The 20,796-nt window shown below is 24.2% G+C and overlaps 1 protein-coding gene across 1 annotated transcript; it reads left to right on the forward strand.

The window, feature by feature from the left end:
- The first annotated feature begins 433 nt into the window (after positions 1 to 433).
- Positions 434 to 2,102, forward strand: LOC145840712 (uncharacterized). The gene is made up of 2 exons (XM_082948039.1): positions 434 to 1,911; positions 2,072 to 2,102. Exons 1-2 carry the CDS (start codon positions 434 to 436, stop codon positions 2,100 to 2,102), a joined length of 1,509 nt encoding a protein of 502 aa, XP_082804165.1.
- The last annotated feature ends 18,694 nt before the right edge of the window (positions 2,103 to 20,796 follow it).

Here is a 20,796-nt window from a genome sequence, read left to right on the forward strand (position 1 = left end):
AAATGGTCGAATAAACAAATTTCTTTTGTTTACAGACTTTACATTTAAAATCACAATTTTTTACATTAAAGTTTATTGCAAACAAAATACAAATAGAAGTACTTTTCGGACACGCTCTTCAGTATTTTTCGATTTTTTGATTCTATAATATGAATTTTGAAATATATTCAGTTTAGAATCAAAAAATCAAAACTAAAAAGTTCAACGACTATAGAAAGAGTATTTTGTAATGACGATATAAGAAAAATGGAGTCCCAGCTGAGTTGAACTAAATTGATTTTAAACAACGTAATGGATATTCTTAGCAACATTGAAAGTAAAGATTTGGTTTTGATTTTGAATAATGTAGAAAGGAAAGTTTCTGTTGTTAATGCTTCTCAAAGGAAAAAAATATAGTAATATAGTGGAACTCTTAAAAAAGAAAAAGTTTGGAATGATAAGTACAGAAAAGATAAATAACATAATTAATTTGTCGGAACATATTTTAACAGATAATGAAAAAACTGTATTAAATTTGGGTTTAAAATTCTGCATACCTAGCAAAAAACTGAAATTTGAAGATATTTGCAGTGAATTTGAAGTTCTGGCCGGCCAACTTAGTCATCACAAACCACTGAATGAGTTAACAAAAAAGACGTTAAATGTAAAATTGGTGGCAATAGCGCTAAACTACAATAATAAGAACAAAACTTCAACTCAATTGGACAACTTTTACAACGAATTGAGTAAAACGGCAAAACAGTTAGTCAATAATCCAAATTTGTTTATTTCCAAGCCCGACAAAGGCAGTGGAGTAGTGTTACTCCAAAAAGATAAATACCTGGCAAAAATGAATGATATCCTACTGGACACCAATAAATTTGTAAAATTGGGTCCAGCGAATAATTGTGATAATACCCAAAAAATAGAAAGTGCAACTCAACGAAGATTACTATCTTTGAAAAAAAATAATAAAATCACTGCAAGCGTTTATGACGCTATACGCCCATCCGGGTCATGCAGACCCAGACTGTATGGGTTGCCAAAAACACACAAAGCAAAAGTACCTCTGAGACCAGTCCTTTCAATGATTAATTCACCGCAACATAAGATTGCTAAATGGTGTGTGGAAATGTTGAAACCATTAGAATCAGTATACTCGATCTATTGTATTAAAGACTCATTCAGTTTTGCTGATGATATTAGACAGTTAAAAATCAGTCAGGAAAACATTAGTATGTGTTCCTTCGATATCAAGTCTCTTTTTACCAGCTTACCGATTAAGGAGTGCATTAATTTAGTTGTGAATGAACTATTTAAATACAGATTAGCTCCAAAATACCTAAAACCAGCAGTCTTCAAAGAATTATTAATATTAGCATGTTGTGGAGTAGAATTTAGCTTTAGTAATCATATGTATAAGCAAATTGATGGGATATCAATGGGGTCGCCACTTGGTCCTATTCTCTCAAACATCTTTGTTGGTTTCCATGAACAACAACTCATAAAAGATATCTCTCCCATTTATTACAAACGTTATGTAGATGACACGTTTGCCATCTTTACAGACGATAAAAACAGAGATGAATTTCTATTAAAATTGAACAGTATGCATGCAAACTTTGAATTTACTATGGAAAAGGCAACTGAAAACAAATTAGCATTCTTAGATGTTATGGTCAATAGGGAGAATCAAATGTTCTATACAAACATTTTTAGAAAAAGTACCTTCAGTGGGGACTATGTCCCTTATAATTCATACAGTCCAATGAGACAAAAACTAAATCTAATCAGTTGCCTTACATATAGAGCAATGAAAATTTGTTCTGAAAAAAATTTAGAAACAGAATTATCAAATTTGGAAAGAATCTTTGCGACTTTAGGTTACCCCCTAGACATAATAAACAACACAATACAAAAAACAAAGACAAGGTTTGAGTCAATAAAATTTGGTCCAAAAAAGTGTCCGGTATACCTTAAGTTGCCATTCAATCAGAATACAGTTTTGCATAATAATTTGAAGAAAATAGTAGAAAATGGCTATAGATCTGTTAATTTACGAATAGTATACTCAACCAATAAACTGTTTCAGATTAAAAACAAAGATAAATTACCCACCCTAAACACCAGCAATGTAATTTACAAAATTGTATGTTTATGTAAAAAAACATACGTGGGTAGAACGAGTAACAATTTGATTTCAAGAATTAACCAACATATACCAAAAAACCTTTTAAACAAAATAAAGTCATGTAACGAGGAAAAGAAATTTGATGATTTAAAAAAACTAAATAGTAGTTCAGCGATTGGCCAACATCTGATTACTAATCCTAAGTGTTTCGAAAACTATAAAGTGGAAAACTTCAAAATAATATCAGTTGCTCGTAATGAATTTCACCTAAAAACTTTAGAAGCTATATACATTTTAAGCTTAAAGCCGGATCTCTGTAAACAAAAGAAATTTGTTTATTTGACCATTTTGTTTAATTCGTTGAACTTAAATTAGTTGATTAGTAAAGTTGTGTTACTTTTATATTATTTCTGATTAAACGATTGCCTTAATTTGTTAATTATTACTATTGTGTTAAATTTAATTCGTTTTCTTAAATACTTAGTTCTATTAGTTTATATCAGTACACCATTATTTCAGCTTGTTTTGACACGAAAAAATACTGAAGAGCGTGTCCGAAAAGTACTTCTATTTGTATTTTGTTTGCAATAAACTTTAATTAATAAAGTAGTAATAATATGTTTTGGATTTAAACTAAACTTTTTTTTTTTGAAGTATTTTCCAAACCAACTAACACTAGTTTAGATGAACTTATTTTGATCAATGAAGAAGTTATACAAGTATTGTTAGAAAAAAATACAGGAATTTGAAATATTTTTACAAAATAAAATATTTCTTAGTCTTTATTTTAGTTTTATCATTTAAATACAAAAAGTATTTTTTTCTTAGATTCTGTTCATTTAAGAAGTTTACAAGTTAGCTTTAGCAATACAGTTAGTTTTGTATAAATTAGACTTGATTATTGGTTTTGTTTAGACAGAGATTTTCAATTTAAATACAAAGTTTATATATATCAATACTTAAGTTTTAAACAATAATTTAATTATTGAAGTATTTTTAATCTAAACAAAAAAATTTGCAGTAGAACTTTATTATTTAATTACAGAAAAACATGTATTTATAATTTCAAGTTTTAAGTTATGAAAATAAACCCAAATAAGCAGTTTAAATTACGATGTTGAAGTATGTGTAAAAATATGTTTAACGTTAAATGTTTCAGATGTATTTATTAAAAACCTGTTATAAATAAAGTTTTACTTTAGTTCAAATCGTACTGTTTTTATCAGGTGTCTATAAAATAAAATATAGCATGTAGTGAGATATTTTTTGTATTTTTCAAATTAGCTAAGAAAGTTTATCAGGTTTTTATCTAACATTTCACTACAAAAGATAAAAATACTTTATTAATTTAAACGTTTGTTTTTGTAATTTATAACCATCTTAAGTTCTGACAAATTAAATTACAAAAAAGATTTCTTTGTTTTAACTTAAATGTTTAAATATTTTTTACTGTTTGTTTCACTTAGCGATACTAATATTAGAAAAAACGCTGAATGCTAATAAATAAAATGTAATTGTTTTCGTTTGCATAGTTCAATTAAGAGCATAAGTTGTAAATATTACCCAATGTATTAAACAATCTCTATTTCTTTTAAAGGTATTTTTTATTTATGAATATCAAGTTTTGTTTACTTTTAAGTCAAACAATTGTGTAGTAGTGTTAGCATTCTTAAACTTTGTTTGTAGTTATTTTAAGAGTGACATTTTCATTTCATATTTTACAACTGAGATTTAAAATAAAAGAAGGAATTTTCTACTATTGTTTTTCAAACTTAAATAAAAGTGTAAATAAGATTTAAACATAGCATTTTTTTGTTTTATAATAAAAACAGTTTTATTTTATAATTATACAAACACAAATTCTATTAAGTGTTTTACTAAATGATGTTAATAAAACTTTGTTACTTGCTCATTCATTTATGTTTATATCAACTAAATAACTTAATTAATATATAAACTGTTCTTATATATAAACTTTAGTTACATATTTTTAAATCTAATAAGATCTAATAAGAATAGTTGTTAAAGAGAAAAAAACAACACTCCAGAATTTATAAATAGTTAAATGATGTCAATATCGTGTTCCATATGCCAGGAACAGATAGATTTTCGTGATGAAGAAATATCAGTTGTCCACTGCGGACACATGTACCACCATAGCTGCTTGCATCAATGGTTGGATACCAGAATGACTTGTCCTGATTGCAGATCTCAAGTTCTTAGAGAAAACGTTGTAATGAAACTTTATCCTTCTGTTAATGAAGATGCAGATCTTGTTTACAAAGGATCATCTGATGAGACTAAAACTATATTGCAAGTTTTCAATGAAAACAACGCAAACTTTCAGAAGCTGATAATCAAAAGAATTACTGTTCTTGAAGAACAAAACAAAGATTATTTTAATAAAAACTCAAAGTTAGAAGAAAACCTTGATATAGCCTGGACTACAATGAGGTCTTTGCAGGCAGAAAAAAACACTAAAGATGAAAAAACAGAAAAACTGATTAATGACAACGCAAAACTTAAAACAGATTTAATAACTACCAAACAAAAGCTAAACACGATGTCAACAGAGCTAAAAACATTTAAAGAACCAGATGAGCCAGCAGTCAAAAGATTAGAAGAAGAAAATAAGAAGTTGAAAGAGAAAATTGCATCAGTGTTAGATATTCTAATATCTGATGGATGTTTGAATAATGTTCATTCTACTAATACAAGTTAGCTCGTTATATATGTAGTATATTTTTGTTTTGTTAGTTTTAGTTCAAATTACAAATAGTAGAATTAACTTTTTTAAATATCCATACATGTTTAATATCAAAATAAAGTGTTGTATATGTACAGTTACTTAAGTAAAAAATGTATTGTTTAAATTTTTCTTAAGGTAAAAGAATTCAAACTATTTTTTACAGTTTCCAGAATTTTAACTTATCATTACGTTTTTTTTTCAAAAATATGTTTTTATCTGTGTTGTTAGGCTATTAGGAACTTTATAGACAACTTTTGTAGTTATTTAAACAACTTTCAGGCTTAACAAGCTCAACTCAAGTAGCATTAGGAAGTTCTTCTCAACAACCAGTAACGAAAACAAATAATAATTTGGAAGTTGAAGCAATAAATAAGAAGTTGTCATCTGCAGTTAGTTTATTATTAGAAGATATAAATCTAACTGAAATATCGACTACTACTTCAAGTAAGTTGTAAAAAAACATATTTATTCTCACTTAATACATTGTTTTTAATACGAAATTTAAAGAGCTGAATGTTGAACTATAATTTTTAAGTCTAGTAAAATCATCTTTTCACAGAAATATATAAAAAAGTTAAGTTTGAATTTATCTTATAACTTATCAGTTTTTATTGAAAGTATATAATTTTTTTTTTTGAATTTCATCACACCTTTACCTTATTGTTGATATTTTTTTATAAAACTTTTTATTTACCATGTTTTTTATACCAGAACTTTTAAAGGCTTATTTTTTTATTATAAAGCTCTCATGTATAAACATTTTAATAACGGTTTTTTTATTATTTTAGATTTAGAGGTGCAAAACTTTTAGTAATAAAAACAGTCTTAATTGATATAAACAACAGCATTTGTATAGCATTTTATGTAGTAGTTTTAGAAATTTTCGAACTAAGTTAACAACTAAAATTGTTTTATAATTTTAAAGACAATTTAGTTAACGTTTTGTAATAAATTTTAAGTTTTTTTAGGTAATATACTAAACTAGACATGATAGATAAGTTTAGTTGAACTAACTAATGCTTTCAAAAAATCTAAAAAGATTTCGATAAAGTTGCTGATGAAACTCATTTAACAAGACTACCAAATTTAATTTACATTGATAAAAAATCAATAAAATAAACAAACTATTGTAAACGTATTTTTAAAGTAATTTTTACTGGGTTACTTTACTTATCAAAGCAAGTTTGAAAAAATTCAAACAACCTTGTGCCAATTAAAATAAAGTAATTTTTATAGAGGATTTTAATTTAGTTCAAACTCAATTTTTAATAAGATCTTCGATTTTGATAACTACTTTCAAAATATAAGATCTTTGTTTTTAAATTCATATTCCTATTTGTAAGAATTTTTGTATAAAATTTATAATCTAGTTTAAAAGTGTTATAAACACGAAATAAAAACAAGTTCAATTTAAAATTAAAAGTAGTAAAAAACTTTACAAACTTGTATTTATACATAACTTGTTGTTGTAGTTAAACAGTTTATCAAAGTTGTGCTTTTTTTTTCTAAGGTTTATACAGTTTTCTAGGTGCACAATTAATCAAATAACATTTTTAAATCTAATAGATTTAAGAACTCAATCAAAATCAGAAAGATTGTTTGAACAATCAGCAACAACAACATCTGTGAAATCAGAATTTGAAGTTAAGAAACAAACATCTATTACCAGTTTCATTCAAGAAGATACCAACCTAATTGAAGTTTCCACTAGTAGTTCGTGTAAGTTTTGTAAAAAGCTATTTATGTGCACTAAATGTTAGTATTATTTTAATTAAAAGTAGACAAACATGTGATATTAATAATTTATTTTAAATGTCCAAACAACAGTGTATATTAAAATTTTCTAACAAATAATTAAAATAAGTATAAGTTGTAATGTACAATCAAATTAAATAAAAAAATCTTTACTTAATTTTTTTAATTTTAGTTTACATTATAAAAGGTTTTGACAACTTTAAGCTTTAGTAACTTTGAAGTAGTAACCTTTTCAAAAAACTTTAATATGGTTCAGAAAATTTTAAAGTCTGTACACTATGTTATACTTAATGATAAAAGCTAATAAGTAAGAATTAGAGTTCTTTTAGTTAAGTTTTACAATTGTGTTAAAAAAAAACAATATAAGTTTGTTTCTGATAAATAAATAATTGTTTTTTATACTGCATTTTGACCATAGTATTTATATATAAAACAATACTGGATCACTTACAATACTTATAATACTATCATTAAACATTGAAATTATATTGAAATGAAAATAAAAACGTGATCTAATGACTTATTTTATATCTACTTAAACTCATCTATTTTAAACTTTTTTTAAAGACGTTATTAGTTTTACAATATCTAATTGTGCAATACCTAGACTTTATTTTATAAATGTCAAAATCTTGCATATGTTACAAATTAGAAACCATGATTTTTTTTTTTGAAAATTGAAAAATTTTAAATTTTTAAAGAAAGTATTATAAGTTTTTTTTATGTTGTGTCTTATTACAGATGTAAAATTAGAAATTAGCTTTAACAAACAGAAACAAATTGTTCTTGCTTATTTTTATTTGACTAAACTTGCTCTTAAAGTGTAATAATTTGAAATCAAATTTACATTTGGCTTAACATTCGTACCCAATTGGTAGTAAGCTGTAGATTTAGGTTTATATTGTGTGTTTAATGAAATATTATTTTATAATCAAGATAGTTTATCAAACTTAACCCTATCTGCATTTAAGGTACAGTTTATGTTTTAAAGTATATTATCACAAACATAATAAGTTGAAACAAACTGATATAAAATTAACTATGACTTTACGAATTAAGTTATATCTTTAAAACTCGATAAATTATCTAAGTTAGTTTCTAGGTTTGAAGGTGGTCATAATAAAAAAAATTATGATATATTATTTTATTTGTAATAAAAAAAGTTTAAATGAAGGATTTTTGAGATGGCCAATACTTATTATAATGTTTAAAACCACAGGTCTATATGTCACAGAAAATGTTGAAGAAGCAAAAGCAATTGTAGTTAACTACTACTATAACAAAAATAATTACCAATATTTGATGAGAAAAAGTGGGTTGAAATAGAGTTTCCTTATTCAATAGGTAATATATACGGGATTCATGAAATTAGTAATGTTTGTTACGTAGTTGGTAAAAAAGGTATTTTAAAGCTGAACGAGGAGTTTTACAAGTTTCCATCGAATAAAAATTGTTACTGGTGCACTTCATGCCAAGCTGGAAACAACATTTTAGTTATTCGTACAAAAGATTATCATGCAGAAAGCAAAATGTTCAATACAGTCAGTAAACAATGGAGTGATGTAAACATTAAAACAAATAGAGAACATTTTGAAGCTGTTCATTTCCTTAATAAAGTTTGAATTGTTGGTGGATTGGGATATGATCTTGCAGGTAATTCTAAAGTATTCAACACAATACAAGTATATGATCCGGTTAATAAGACTACTTTTACAGTTAAAATGATACAAGCAAGATGGCGTCACAAACTAATTGTTTATAAGGACAATATGTTCGTGTTTGGTGGATTTGCATTTGGTTGTGGTTACTTTAACACAGTAGAAATGTATTCACCAGACACGAACAAGTCTGTTATGATGGCTCCAATGAAAATTGCTCGTCTTGATTTTGCTTGTTGCAGAGTTGGAAACCTCGTGTATTGTATTGGTGGGTTGACTGTTGGTGGTCGTATCACAAACTCAGTAGAAGTGTACAACCTCGACACTAACGAATGGTGTGATGTTGAAAACTTTCCTGTTGCTCAAGGTTTTTTACATGCTTGCGCTGTTAACAATAAACTTTTGTCGTTCAAAAAGTAAAAAACAATGTAAATTTTTATTACAAATAACTAAACTGAACAAATTTTTAATTATTGTACTTTGTTTTATATGTATTTTAGAAGTTTTAGTTGGCATTGATCGTGAGTCTATAAACGAAATATAATTATTTCTAAATGTAAAATCTACGTAATTAAAATGTTAAATACTTGATTTAAAATAACTATAAATAATCATTCTTTTTCGTGTACAGTTCTACTTGTTGTTTTCTTAATTGCTTTCAATTCTTATTACTATTGTCAAAAGTTTAGTTGGGTAGTGTAGTTTAAGTTTTCAAAAAATGTAAATGTTTATCGCAATCTTTGATTATTTAAATACAGTTTAAGTGTCTTAGCTATGTGGCACTGTTTAAAGTCTAAACTGTACTCATACAAAAGTTTTTAATGTCTATAAAAGAACTTATATAATTTAACATGTTTTTATACTTTTATTCGTAATCTGAACACTAACTAATTATTGTTTTTTAATGTCTAATTTGCTATTAACGTTACTTATTTTAACTTTCCAAATTATTCATTAAACAGAAAATAATTAAGCGTCACTCACTTAAACTTCATTTTTACAGAATCTTTTTAATAAAATTAAAACAAATGAAAATGGAAAAGAAACTGAAAAGCTAAAAAAAGAATTTATAATTCAAAATTCAATTAATAAACCAAGAGAAACTAAAAGAAGTTTTGGTGTTCAAGCGTAAGAAGTATTAAAATATGTAAAGAAGAAAATAAAGAGTTATTTAGGAAGATAAAACTATTGATAGTATTTTGACTCAATAAAGCGTACTCATCAGGAAGCTAAGAAGTACTCTATAAGACGATCACGGTGTTTGGTTAATAAAGTGTCAAGTTAAACCTTATGTCCATCAAATCCGGCCTAGTTGAGCAAAATGCTGCCACATCTAGCCAGATAGAGAAAATGCTGTGTAATAGAATATAAAAAGACAGTTTAATTAAGAATTAAAAGTTTGTACTTAAGAAGTGCGTAATCAGTAAGGAGGTAATATTATATGGCTAATAAAGTTAGTAGTAAGAAAATACTACTTGCTTTAAAAGCCTAATACTTTTATAAACTAATAGTGCAAGTATAATCAAAGTCTAAAAAACTACTAAATTAAAAATTTGTTTATGTTTACCATAAAGTAATACTTTGTATTGTCAGGCAAAACTGAAAAACAACCATAAATTTGAAAAAGTTTATTTATCTTTTAAATAATAAATACTTTTTTTTATCTTTCACCTCCTAGTGCTTTTGTTTGTATAGTATTTAATATTGATTGTTTTACTAATTTTAAATAAATTATTTTAACTTAAACGTTCTCGTTTTTTTTCTTCATGTATAAATTTAATTAACTAAGCTTCTTTAATATATGACAACATTTTATTAAGACGTCACAAATTAAACCTTTCCAATTTCATTCACAAATAAATACTACAAACGTTAAAAACTACGTTTTTGACGTAATAGTTTTGATTGTGACGTAATAATGTCGATTGTGACGTTACAATGTTGTCTGTAACGTTATAATTTTGGATGTTAGGTAGTAATGTCGATAGTGACGTGATAATATTCATTGTGACGTAACAATGTTGATTATGACGTAATAATATTGGTTGTGCTGTGATAATGTTGATTGTGAAGTAACAGTGTTGATTGTGACGTAATAATGTTGGTTGTGATGTGATAATGTTGTTTTCGACGTAATAATGTGGATTGTGACGTAATAATGTTGATTTTCATTGAATATTGATAATCGTTTAATGTTTTTTTTACTATTAAGTTGTTATAAACTAATTTGATTAAGAAACAATTGTTTATTGAATAACGCTTTTTTGAAAGTTACAGGACTTCTTGAAAACATAAACATAAAAAAAAATTGAAGGTTTATCAAGTTCTTAACCAGAAAAAAAGTTCAAAATACATATGTTATGTTAATTTGCTAAGTATTATTTAGAAATTGAGTTTACAAAAAAAATTTCGAAAAAAAAAGTGTTTGGAGTTTAGTAAATATAGTATAAAATAAACAAAGTCATGATAACTACGATTTAGGTTTTTCTTATTTTGCTTAAAAACTGTAAACGAAGAATAAATCGGTTTTACAAATAGCATTCTACAACTTTTTTTTACGGTTGACTTTCTAAGGTTGAATTTATCCAAGTTTGATTACATGATTTGAGAAAAAAACACTTTAAAAATCTCTGGCATAGTGGCATAACTTCTGTTTAACGCTTTATACATGATCGCTTGAATGGTTTTAAAGTATTTGTTACAAATTCTACCTTCAAAAACTTTTTTTGCTTCACTTTGTTTTTAGCCATTGTAAATGATAGTCAAGTTAGTAAACTTCTACAGTTTTGCAGTTTTTACTCAGGTTTTAAAGTTATTTCGTTTAAATGTTTAAACTTACAAAATTTAAAAGTAAAAGTTTTTTGTTTATGTTATAACAATCGAATTTAAACTTTCTGTTTTTAAGTTTTAAAATTCGTTGTAAATAGTTTTTACTTATTATTCTAGGTAATAATATAAATTTTAAGCTTCTATGTTTAATGTTGTTACACAGTTAAAATGTTTTTGTTTGTTAAACAAACTAGTTACAAAACATAGGTTTTGTACTGATTGTATCTGTTAGTATCTTTTAATTGCTTTAAAAAAATATATAAACTTAAATTCTAAGGTATTTAAAAAAAGTATGTTATTGTTAAGTTTTATATCTAAAAAATATAAGCAAAAAAGTTATAGTATTCTAAATGACATAAAAAACATAAAAAAAATAGTTCAATTTTATAAAATTTATGTATATTAATCCATTACTCATGTAATTAACATAAAATTGTTTTTAGATTTATAAATTTAATAAAAATTAAGTTCTATAACGCATTTTGTTAGAGTAAAACTTTAATATTGTTTGTTCTTAAAACTATGTTTTCAAAATAGATAAAACCCAAGTTTATTTGAATATTTTCATTTAGTTTTAACATCTAAATAAAAGCACAATAAAAATAAAAGTAACAAAATATCTGGACTAAATAGAGTTTGCTGTAATAAGTAATGTTTTTCTTTGTATAAATACAAATTAAACATTTAGAAACTTGCACTTAAACTGGGATAATACTGTTTTTAACGTAAGTAGAAATAAATGCACAAACTTTTTTTTTACTTGAAACTCATTTTAATTAATCATTGATTTATGAAATCAACTTTGCATTAATAACTTGTCGTCATTAGTTAACATACTTGTAACATAAAAAGAATTATATTTGAACAACTAAAAGTGGTAAAATCGGTTATGAATAGATCCATTAAAAGTATAATTAATTTCAACAAATCACAAATACTTTTCAATTAAAAAATTAAACAAAAGTACAGAAAAAGTTTTACTTGATTTTTTTATTTTTAAAATAACAAACAGATTTTATTTATTAATTTCTTAGACAACGTAGTTTTCACTAAAAAGAATTGACAACTTGAAGTTTTTTAAATGTATTTCTATATACTAAAAATTTGTAGTTTTTTATAGAACCTTGTTTTAAACATTATTCTTCTTCGTAGATTTTTACTATAAATAATTGATTGTAGTTAAAAATAGCTGAAATTATAAGTAAACGTAAAAAAAATCATCTCAACATATAATCTCATAAAAGATAGTTATATTTGACTTTTATTAATGACATACGTAAAAACTTGAAGTGGAAAGAAAATATTTAGAAGTAAATTACAACTTTTAAACAATTGTTACATAAGACATGAACAAGTTTAGGGTATTTCTTAGTAAGTTATTTTTTTAAAAAGGTGTTTATTTTACCTTCACCTATTTAAGAACAATAGATAAATTAAAGCACAGTTCACGGAATACTTTTAACATAATTATATTAATGTTAAATTTCATTTAAAATAAATGTTTAAAATTTTAACGTTATCTTGACTTAAAAAAAAATATATATATTTAAAAAAAAAATCAATTTTAGTTTATTATTAGGTTTGTTATATAAAATCTTTTTTTTTTTTTTTGAAAAACGTATTTTCTTTATTTTGAACCAAAATATAATAATAATGATAAAAAGGTTGTTTGTAATAAACAGACTTTGGCTTATACTTAGTTTTAAACATTAATTGTATTTTTTTTTTATTCTTTAGATTGTTTCTTTATGTTTGTGCATCCAACTTTTTATAATAGTTTCAAAGCTTAATTGTGCACGGAGCAAATTTTGTTCATAAGCTCTTTAATAAATATTTATTTTTAGAATTTTAGATTATTATATACAGTTATGAGTAATAAAAAACGAAACTAAGTTTATTGTTTTAGTTAGAATTTAAAGCATATACAGTGTTCAATTTTTATACAGATTGAGAAGTCATCTTAGATTTTAACAGTACCTTACAAAATAAATATGGACCTTTTAATTTTATGTCTTTAATTAAAGTTAGTTAAGGTTTTTGGCTTGTGAAATAGTGTAACAAAATCTGTAGAAGTGTACAACCTCGACACTAATGTATGGACAGACAGAAAAAACTTTCCTGTTACTAAATCCGGTTTACACGCTTGTGCTGTTAACAATAAACTTTTGTGGTTCAAAAAGTAAAATAAAAAAAACATTTTTTTTAATTTGCTAAGCTGAACAAATTTTAAATTAGTATACTTTGTTTCATATGTTTTTTTAGAACTTTTGGTTGCCATTAATTTGTCTATAAATAAAACATAATAAATTCGAAATGTGAAATACACTTAATTAAAAAGTTGAATATTTAATTTAAAACAACAATATATAATTATCATTTTTTGTGTAAAATTCTTCGTCTTGTTTTTCTTAATTGATTTAAACTCTTATTACTATTGTCAAAAAATTAGTTGGGTATTGTAGTTTAAGCTTTATTTAATTATAAATGTTTATCGTATTTTCTAATTATTAAAATACAGTTTAAATATCTTAACGCTATAATACTGTTTAAATTTTAAACTGTACTCATACAAAAGTTTTTGATGTCTATAAAAGATTGTAAATAATCAACATGTTTTTATACTATTATTTGTAATCTGAACACTAACTAAATATTGTTTCTAAATGTCTCATTTGCCTAATTACATTACTTATCTTAATTTTCAAAATAATTTATTAAATAATAAGCAATTAAGCGTCACTTACTTAAACTTAATTTTTACAGAATCGTTTAGAAAAAGAAATTTAATGAATATTGATAAAAAACTAGCATGCTAAAGAAAAAAGTTAAAAGTAAAAATTCAATTAACATACCACGAGAAACTAAAAGAAGTTTTGGTGTCTTTTTTTTGAAAACTTCAAAAGTGTATAACTAGAACAACAGTGAAATTAATGGATGTTAATCATTTATCAAAATATTAAGAACAAGATTTAATTCAAGAGTTTTTTAAAAACTAAATGAAACTTTGAAGTACGACCCTAAGAAGTATCTAAATATGTAAGAAAATAAAGAGTTATTGAGAAAATTTTATTTTTTGCTTTTTCTATTGAAACTTAAAATAAGTACTTTTATTGCGCTCTATTTATTTAACGATATAAGACTAAAGTTTAAACAAGAAGAAAACTAATGGCTTTTTGTAGTTAGTAAAAATTTTCAAATTTTGTACAGTTAAACCGTTTTTTTTTTTGTTTTAATTACGAATTAAAAAAGTTAATAGTTTAAAATATTTTTAGAAATAAAAACTATTTAAAAGTTTTTATCTGAATGTTTTTAAAAAGAAAAAAAGAAAACACACGTCTTTTTTATTATAAATAATTATATTTTATTTTTCCTAAAGTGTATAATTAGTACATAATATATTTTTTAAACAGGTTAATTTGTTTTTCTTTGAAGATCAGTAAAACTGACAACTTTAAAGTAAATCTTAACATCTTATCACTTAATTAGTTTAATTTTAAGAAATAATTACAAGTTTTAGTAATAATTAAAAAGCGTATGTCGAAAATTATTTATTTTCAATTACTTCTTAAAGTTAAAACATACAAACTGGTTTCATTCAAACTAGCAATAAAAGTATAAAAAAAAACACTAAAATAATTGTAAAGGCTTAGTTTAAACTAATAATTTGTAAGTTTTCTTTTTTCTGTAAGAAAATTTCTTGTAAATTTTTTTTATAAATTTTCTGTTAATAGAACGTTATTCATTAGTAAACTTCTGAATTACTATCTTCTTTGTGAGTTTTTTATAAGTTAAGCATTATAATTTAATTAGTTAATAATTTTATTGTTTGTATAATATTTAGCGATAATTTGTAATAAATTAATAACTAACTCAGATAAAAAACAAGTGCTTTTTTAATCATACATTAATTGTTTGAATGATTTAAAAAAATATATTTCTAAAATATTCTCGTTTTTTTTCTTTAAAGTACAGAATTAATCAACTAAACTCCTTTAATATATGATAACATTTTAATAGTACGTCACAAACTAAAACTTAAAACTTCCAATATCTTTAACAAATAAATAATACAAACGTAAAGAACTATGTTTGTGGCGTAATAACTTTAAATATGACGTAATAATGTAGATTGTGACGTAATAATTTTAATTGTGACGTAATAATGTAACTTGTGACGTAATAATGTTGTTTGTGACGTAATGATGTTGATTTGATTGAATATTAATAACCGAACGTTATTTTTTACTATTAAATTCTTATAAACTAATTTAATTGAAAAACGAATGTTTATTGGATGACTCATTTACGACATTCATAGAACTTAATTAAATTTCTCAAACATAATATGCCAAACGTTTAAGGTTTTTAAACAGAAAAAAAAGTTTAAAATATTTTTTTTTCGTTAAATTAATAACTATTATTTATAAACGAAGTTTACAATAAACGTTCTGAATGAAAATTTTTATGGAATTTAGTAACAATAGTATAAGTTAAATAAATTCATAATAACTAAGATTTAGTTTTTTTTATTTGTTTAAAACCAAGTTGGGAGAATAATTTTTTTTTACTAAAATCATTCTACAAGTTGATTATTTTTTTAACGGTTGACTTTCTAACGTTGAATTTATCCAAGTTTGATTACTTGATTTAAGAAAAAATATTCTAAAAATTTCCGGCATAGTGGCATAACTTCTGTTTAACGCTTTATGTATTATTGCTCGGTCGGTTTTAAAGTATTTGTTACAAATTCTCAAAACTTAAAAAGGTTTTTGTTTTACTTCGTTTTAACCATTGTAATTTATAGTCAATTTAGTAAAATTTTGCAGTTTTGCAGTTTTTACATTGGTTTCGAAATTATTTCGTTTAAATTTTTAAAGTTTCAAAGTTTAAAAGAAAAAGTGGTAAAGTTTTTATGTTTATGTTTTAACAATCGAAATCAATTTTTGTCTTTTAAATTCGTTGAAAATAATATTTATTTGCTATTGTAGGTAATAGTATAAACTTTAAGTTTCTATGTTGAATTTGTTATACAGTAAAAATGTTTTTGTTTCTGAAACAAACTAGTTACAAAACATATGTTTTGTATTTACTGATCTGCTAGTGCTCTTAAGCTTTTTTTAACTCAAAAACAATAAATTAAGTTTCTAATAAATTTTAAAAAAAGTATGTTATTTGCAATAAAGCTTCATTTGATGATTATTTTAGTTCAAAGTAAAAAAATATTTTAAAGTTTAAATAAAACTTAGCAGTTATAGTTTAACACTGCAAATAGTTGTTTATTAAATTTTAAGATTTTTTAATTAAACTGTTTATATCTTTCTCTTGTCTATACAAATTGTACTACTTTAAAGCTTCTATAAAAAGCAAACAAATAGAAGAAAATAATCTGTTATAAAATCTAATTGTTAAGTATTATATAAATATATATTTTAAGCTGAAAATTTGTTGCATTCTGGTTGAGATTAAAAACATAAAAAACAAGTTCATTTTTATATATTCTATGTATATTAATACCTAAATTATATAACAAACATATAATTTTTAAATTTGTCTTTTAGTTTGATTAAAACTATATACTATACTACTTTGTTAAGGTAAAACTTAACTTATTTCTAAGATGAAGTACTAAATCTTAGACTGATAAAAAACTAATCTGCATCTGCTAAAGATAAATGCTTACCATAATAATAATTTTTTAGTTTATCAGGTAAGTTTTGTGTGTGGAAATAAACAATTATGCGTTTGTAAAACAGTTAATTTTTAAATTTTGTTAAAGTGTACAATGTATTTTGTCTAAACTTTTGCTATTTAATATACAACTTGACAAAAATGTTTTTTAAGATTACTTATTTTCAAATAATATTAGAATTCTTTTTGATAGTTATTTGTTTTATGTGTATTGAATAATTAGTTATTAAATTTTTCAAAATAAATGAATGCTAACAGATTTAAAAACTAAATATTATTTATCCTGCTAAATAATGTCAATATCGTGTTCCATATGCCAGGAACAGATAGATTTTCGTGATGAAGAAATATCAGTTGTCCACTGCGGACACATGTACCACCATAGCTGTTTGGATCAATGGTTGGATACCAGAATGACTTGTCCTGATTGCAGGTCCCAAGTTCTTAGAGAAAACGTTGTAATGAAACTTTATCCTTCTGTTAATGAAGATGCAGATCTTGTTTACAAAGGATTATCTGATGAGACTAAAACTATATTGCAAATTTTCAATGAAAACAACGCAAACTTTCAAAAATTACTAATCAAAAGAATTACTCTGCTTGAAGAACAAAACAAAGATTATTTTAATAAAAACTCAAAGTTAGATGAAAACCTCAGAACTAATTTGACGACAATAAGAACATTCAAGAATGAAAAGATAATTAACGATGAAAAAATAAATAAACTGATTAATGACAACGAAAAGCTTAAAACAGATATAAAAACACTTGAAGAAAAACTAAATTCAATTTCGAATAAGTTGTTAGTATCTACAGAACATAATGAACCAACATTAAAAAAGTTAGAAGCAGAAAATACAAATCTTAAAAACAAGCTTGCATCAGTGTTAGATGTTCTACTTTCCGAAAGTTGTACAAATAATAATATTCAATCTACAAGTACAAGTTAGCCTTTTTTTAAATTTAATATATTATTCCTTCAAGTAAAAGTTTTTATTAGTTTAAATCAAGATATTAAGCTAACATTAATACAGGTTGTTCACAAAAAAGAATATATTTTTTCTTACGCTTTTTAAAAGGTTTAAGTTTAATTTCAGAACAAATTGAATATTTTTTCTAGATTGGAGCGGTTCAACTAAAATGGAGTCAGGAAATTCATCTCATAAGTCAGCAAAGATTAAGAACTCAAAAAATAAAGTATTGAAAAACAAATTATCATCTGCAATAAGCTTGATTTTACAAGATACCAACATAGATGAGTTATCGACTAATACTTCAAGTAAGCTTTATAAAGAAAATAATTTTTCTATTTAAAGCAGTTTTAGTACGAAAGAAGAAATCTTTATGATTTTTATAATTAAAAACTTAGTAAAACATATACCATTTAAACCTATTAAGAAATAAATTTTTTATGTGTTCTAGGTCTTAACAGTTTTTATATCGAATATATTAATGAAAAATTTTTCTTATTTAATACTTTTACTAGACGTAACTGTTCTCTTATGATCTATTTTCTTATTATTAAAACTTCAATTAACATTTTCATTTAACCACAACTTACTAAAACTTACTTTTATTTATATGTTAAAAATTTATAAGCACTACACATACTTTATAATTATTTTTGAAGTACATTTGTGGGGAAAGGGTCATAATTTAACAAGACAAATTTCCACGAAGATACTTTTGCACAAAGAAAAGTTTGTATTGGTGCACTAAATTGCACAATGGAACAAAGTTTCAGGAAGACATTTGTGCACAACTTACTCATTTTTCACGAGAGTAAAGAAAAAAAAAAAACAGAGAAACACTAAAATAAAGATAAATTAATAAAAAAACGATAGGAAAAAAGTTACTGAACGACGGTAAAGGTTAGGGGTAAAAGTTATAGTAAAAACAAAAACTAAAAAATAACTAACAAAAATTCTTATTAGAAAAACAATAATAATAATATCAAAATATAATAAAATATTTTTTTTTTAATTAAAAAACAAATAGCTACCGACCGAGGGTAAGAGTTAGGAGTAACTGTAAGAGTTAAAAACAACTAAATTAAAAAAAAAAATATCAATAAAAAACTTTAAAAAAATATATTCAATCCGTGCAAAAATGTCTGCTCGTGCAAAAGAGTCTTTGAGCAAAATTGACCCTTCGTTTATAATTATCTTAGTGAAATCTTATCCCCTCATGCAAAATTGTCTTTATTCAAAGTATTTTCGTGCAATTTTGTCCCCTCGTTCAATATTATACGCTTGTGCAAGTTTTAATGCTGCCCCTTTGAACCACTGCATGGTGTTTTAATTAAGTTAATGTTTGATTTATATTTATTCATCCAAAAATATTTTCTACAGTCTAGATTCTTAAAACTAGGTAGTTCTAAAAAAGCAACTTTGTATGCACCGTTATTGTTATGGTTCTCGGGATAATTCTTATGATTAAAACAATAGTGTTTGTATGATACACAGTCATTTTAGCAGTCTTCCGGGTCCATGAAAGCTTTTTAAGTAAAAATATAAACTTTTTTTTTATAAAAAAAAAATATATTAACAAAAAAAATAATTAACTTCAAAGTTATAGTATTAAATAATAAAATAAAAGCTACCGACCGAGGGTAAGGGTTAGGGGTAAAAGTGATAGTTTTTTTTTTTAAGTTACCGACCGAGGGTTAGGTTTAAGGGTAACAGTGATAGATAAAAAAAATACCCGTTAAAAAAAGTCTCGGTGCAAAATTGACCCTTCGTGCAAAAGTATCTTCGTGCAATTTTTACGCTCGTGCAAATTTTACAGCTACCCACATTTGTATATTGAAATAACAAAACTGTATTAAAATGTAAAAACTATTAGTTATGATAAACGATAGCATGTTTCAATCATGATGTATTTGTAATTTTACAAGTTTTAAAATATTAACTTAAAAATATAAATATTTTCTTCGTCTATTTGTTATACATGTACTGTTTTCTTACGACATTTGTATCAATCTAATAATGACAAAACTCACAGGTTTTTTATTTTGTTAGTTTATGTTTTCAAAAAATCTGAAAAGTGTTCGATAAAGATACAAATTAAACTCACTTAAAAAGAAGACTACTTTTTTTTGCTAAATCAAAAAAAAAATTAATATTTTTTTTTGTTTAAGTCTTTCTTTAAAAATTTTATTACGCCTGCTTCATTTTTCCAAAAAAATTCAATTATTTCTGCACCAACTACAACAATTTTAGTTTTATATAGGGTTTGTTATAAAGTTTCAACTTTAAATTTTTATAATCTTCGTTTCTTATCACTAATTGCAAAAATGATTACAAAGGTTTTTTAAAACCACTGTAAAAATTAAATGCAGCTTTTATGATTGATTTAAAAACTAATTAAAGCTTTTAAGAAATTAAACTAAAAAAAACTTTATAAACTTTTTATATTTAACGTGTTATACTAGCTAAATGTGACAAAAAGCTTATTTAAATTTAAAAAAAATTAGTGTATAGTCTGTATAATAACAATTTTAAACAACTCTAATAGATTTGAGAACTCAAGCAGAACCAGAAATGTTTTTTGAACAATCAGCAACAACAACATCTGTGAAATCAGAAAATAAAGTTAAGAATAAATTATCCGTTACCAGTTTCGTTCAAAAAGATACCAATCTAATTGAAGTACCCACTAGTAATTCGAGTAAGTTTTGTAAAAAATAATAATATACTCTTTATTTTGTTGTTTTTAAATAAAAAGTAGCAGACATATACATGCTTTTTTATATACCATTTGCAACTTAAAATCAATAGATTATTCATTTTGTTTTTAATATTTTATTACACAAAGCTTTTCTTAACCATACGAGTTTCTTTGTCAAGTGGTAGATTTTAAATAAAGTTTGAAAAAAAAATTGTTACAAAATTGTTAATAATTTTGTTTTTCCATTTAATGCTACTTTGGTATTTAAATTAGGTCGCTCTTCCTCAATCAATATTGATTCCAGGCTGTAGAGTTCTGTTTTCTTTTCATTTTTTGTG

The sequence above is a fragment of the Thalia democratica genome, chromosome 7 (assembly GCF_965202585.1).
Source record: "Thalia democratica chromosome 7, ktThaDemo2.hap1.1, whole genome shotgun sequence".
NCBI lineage: Eukaryota > Metazoa > Chordata > Thaliacea > Salpida > Salpidae > Thalia > Thalia democratica.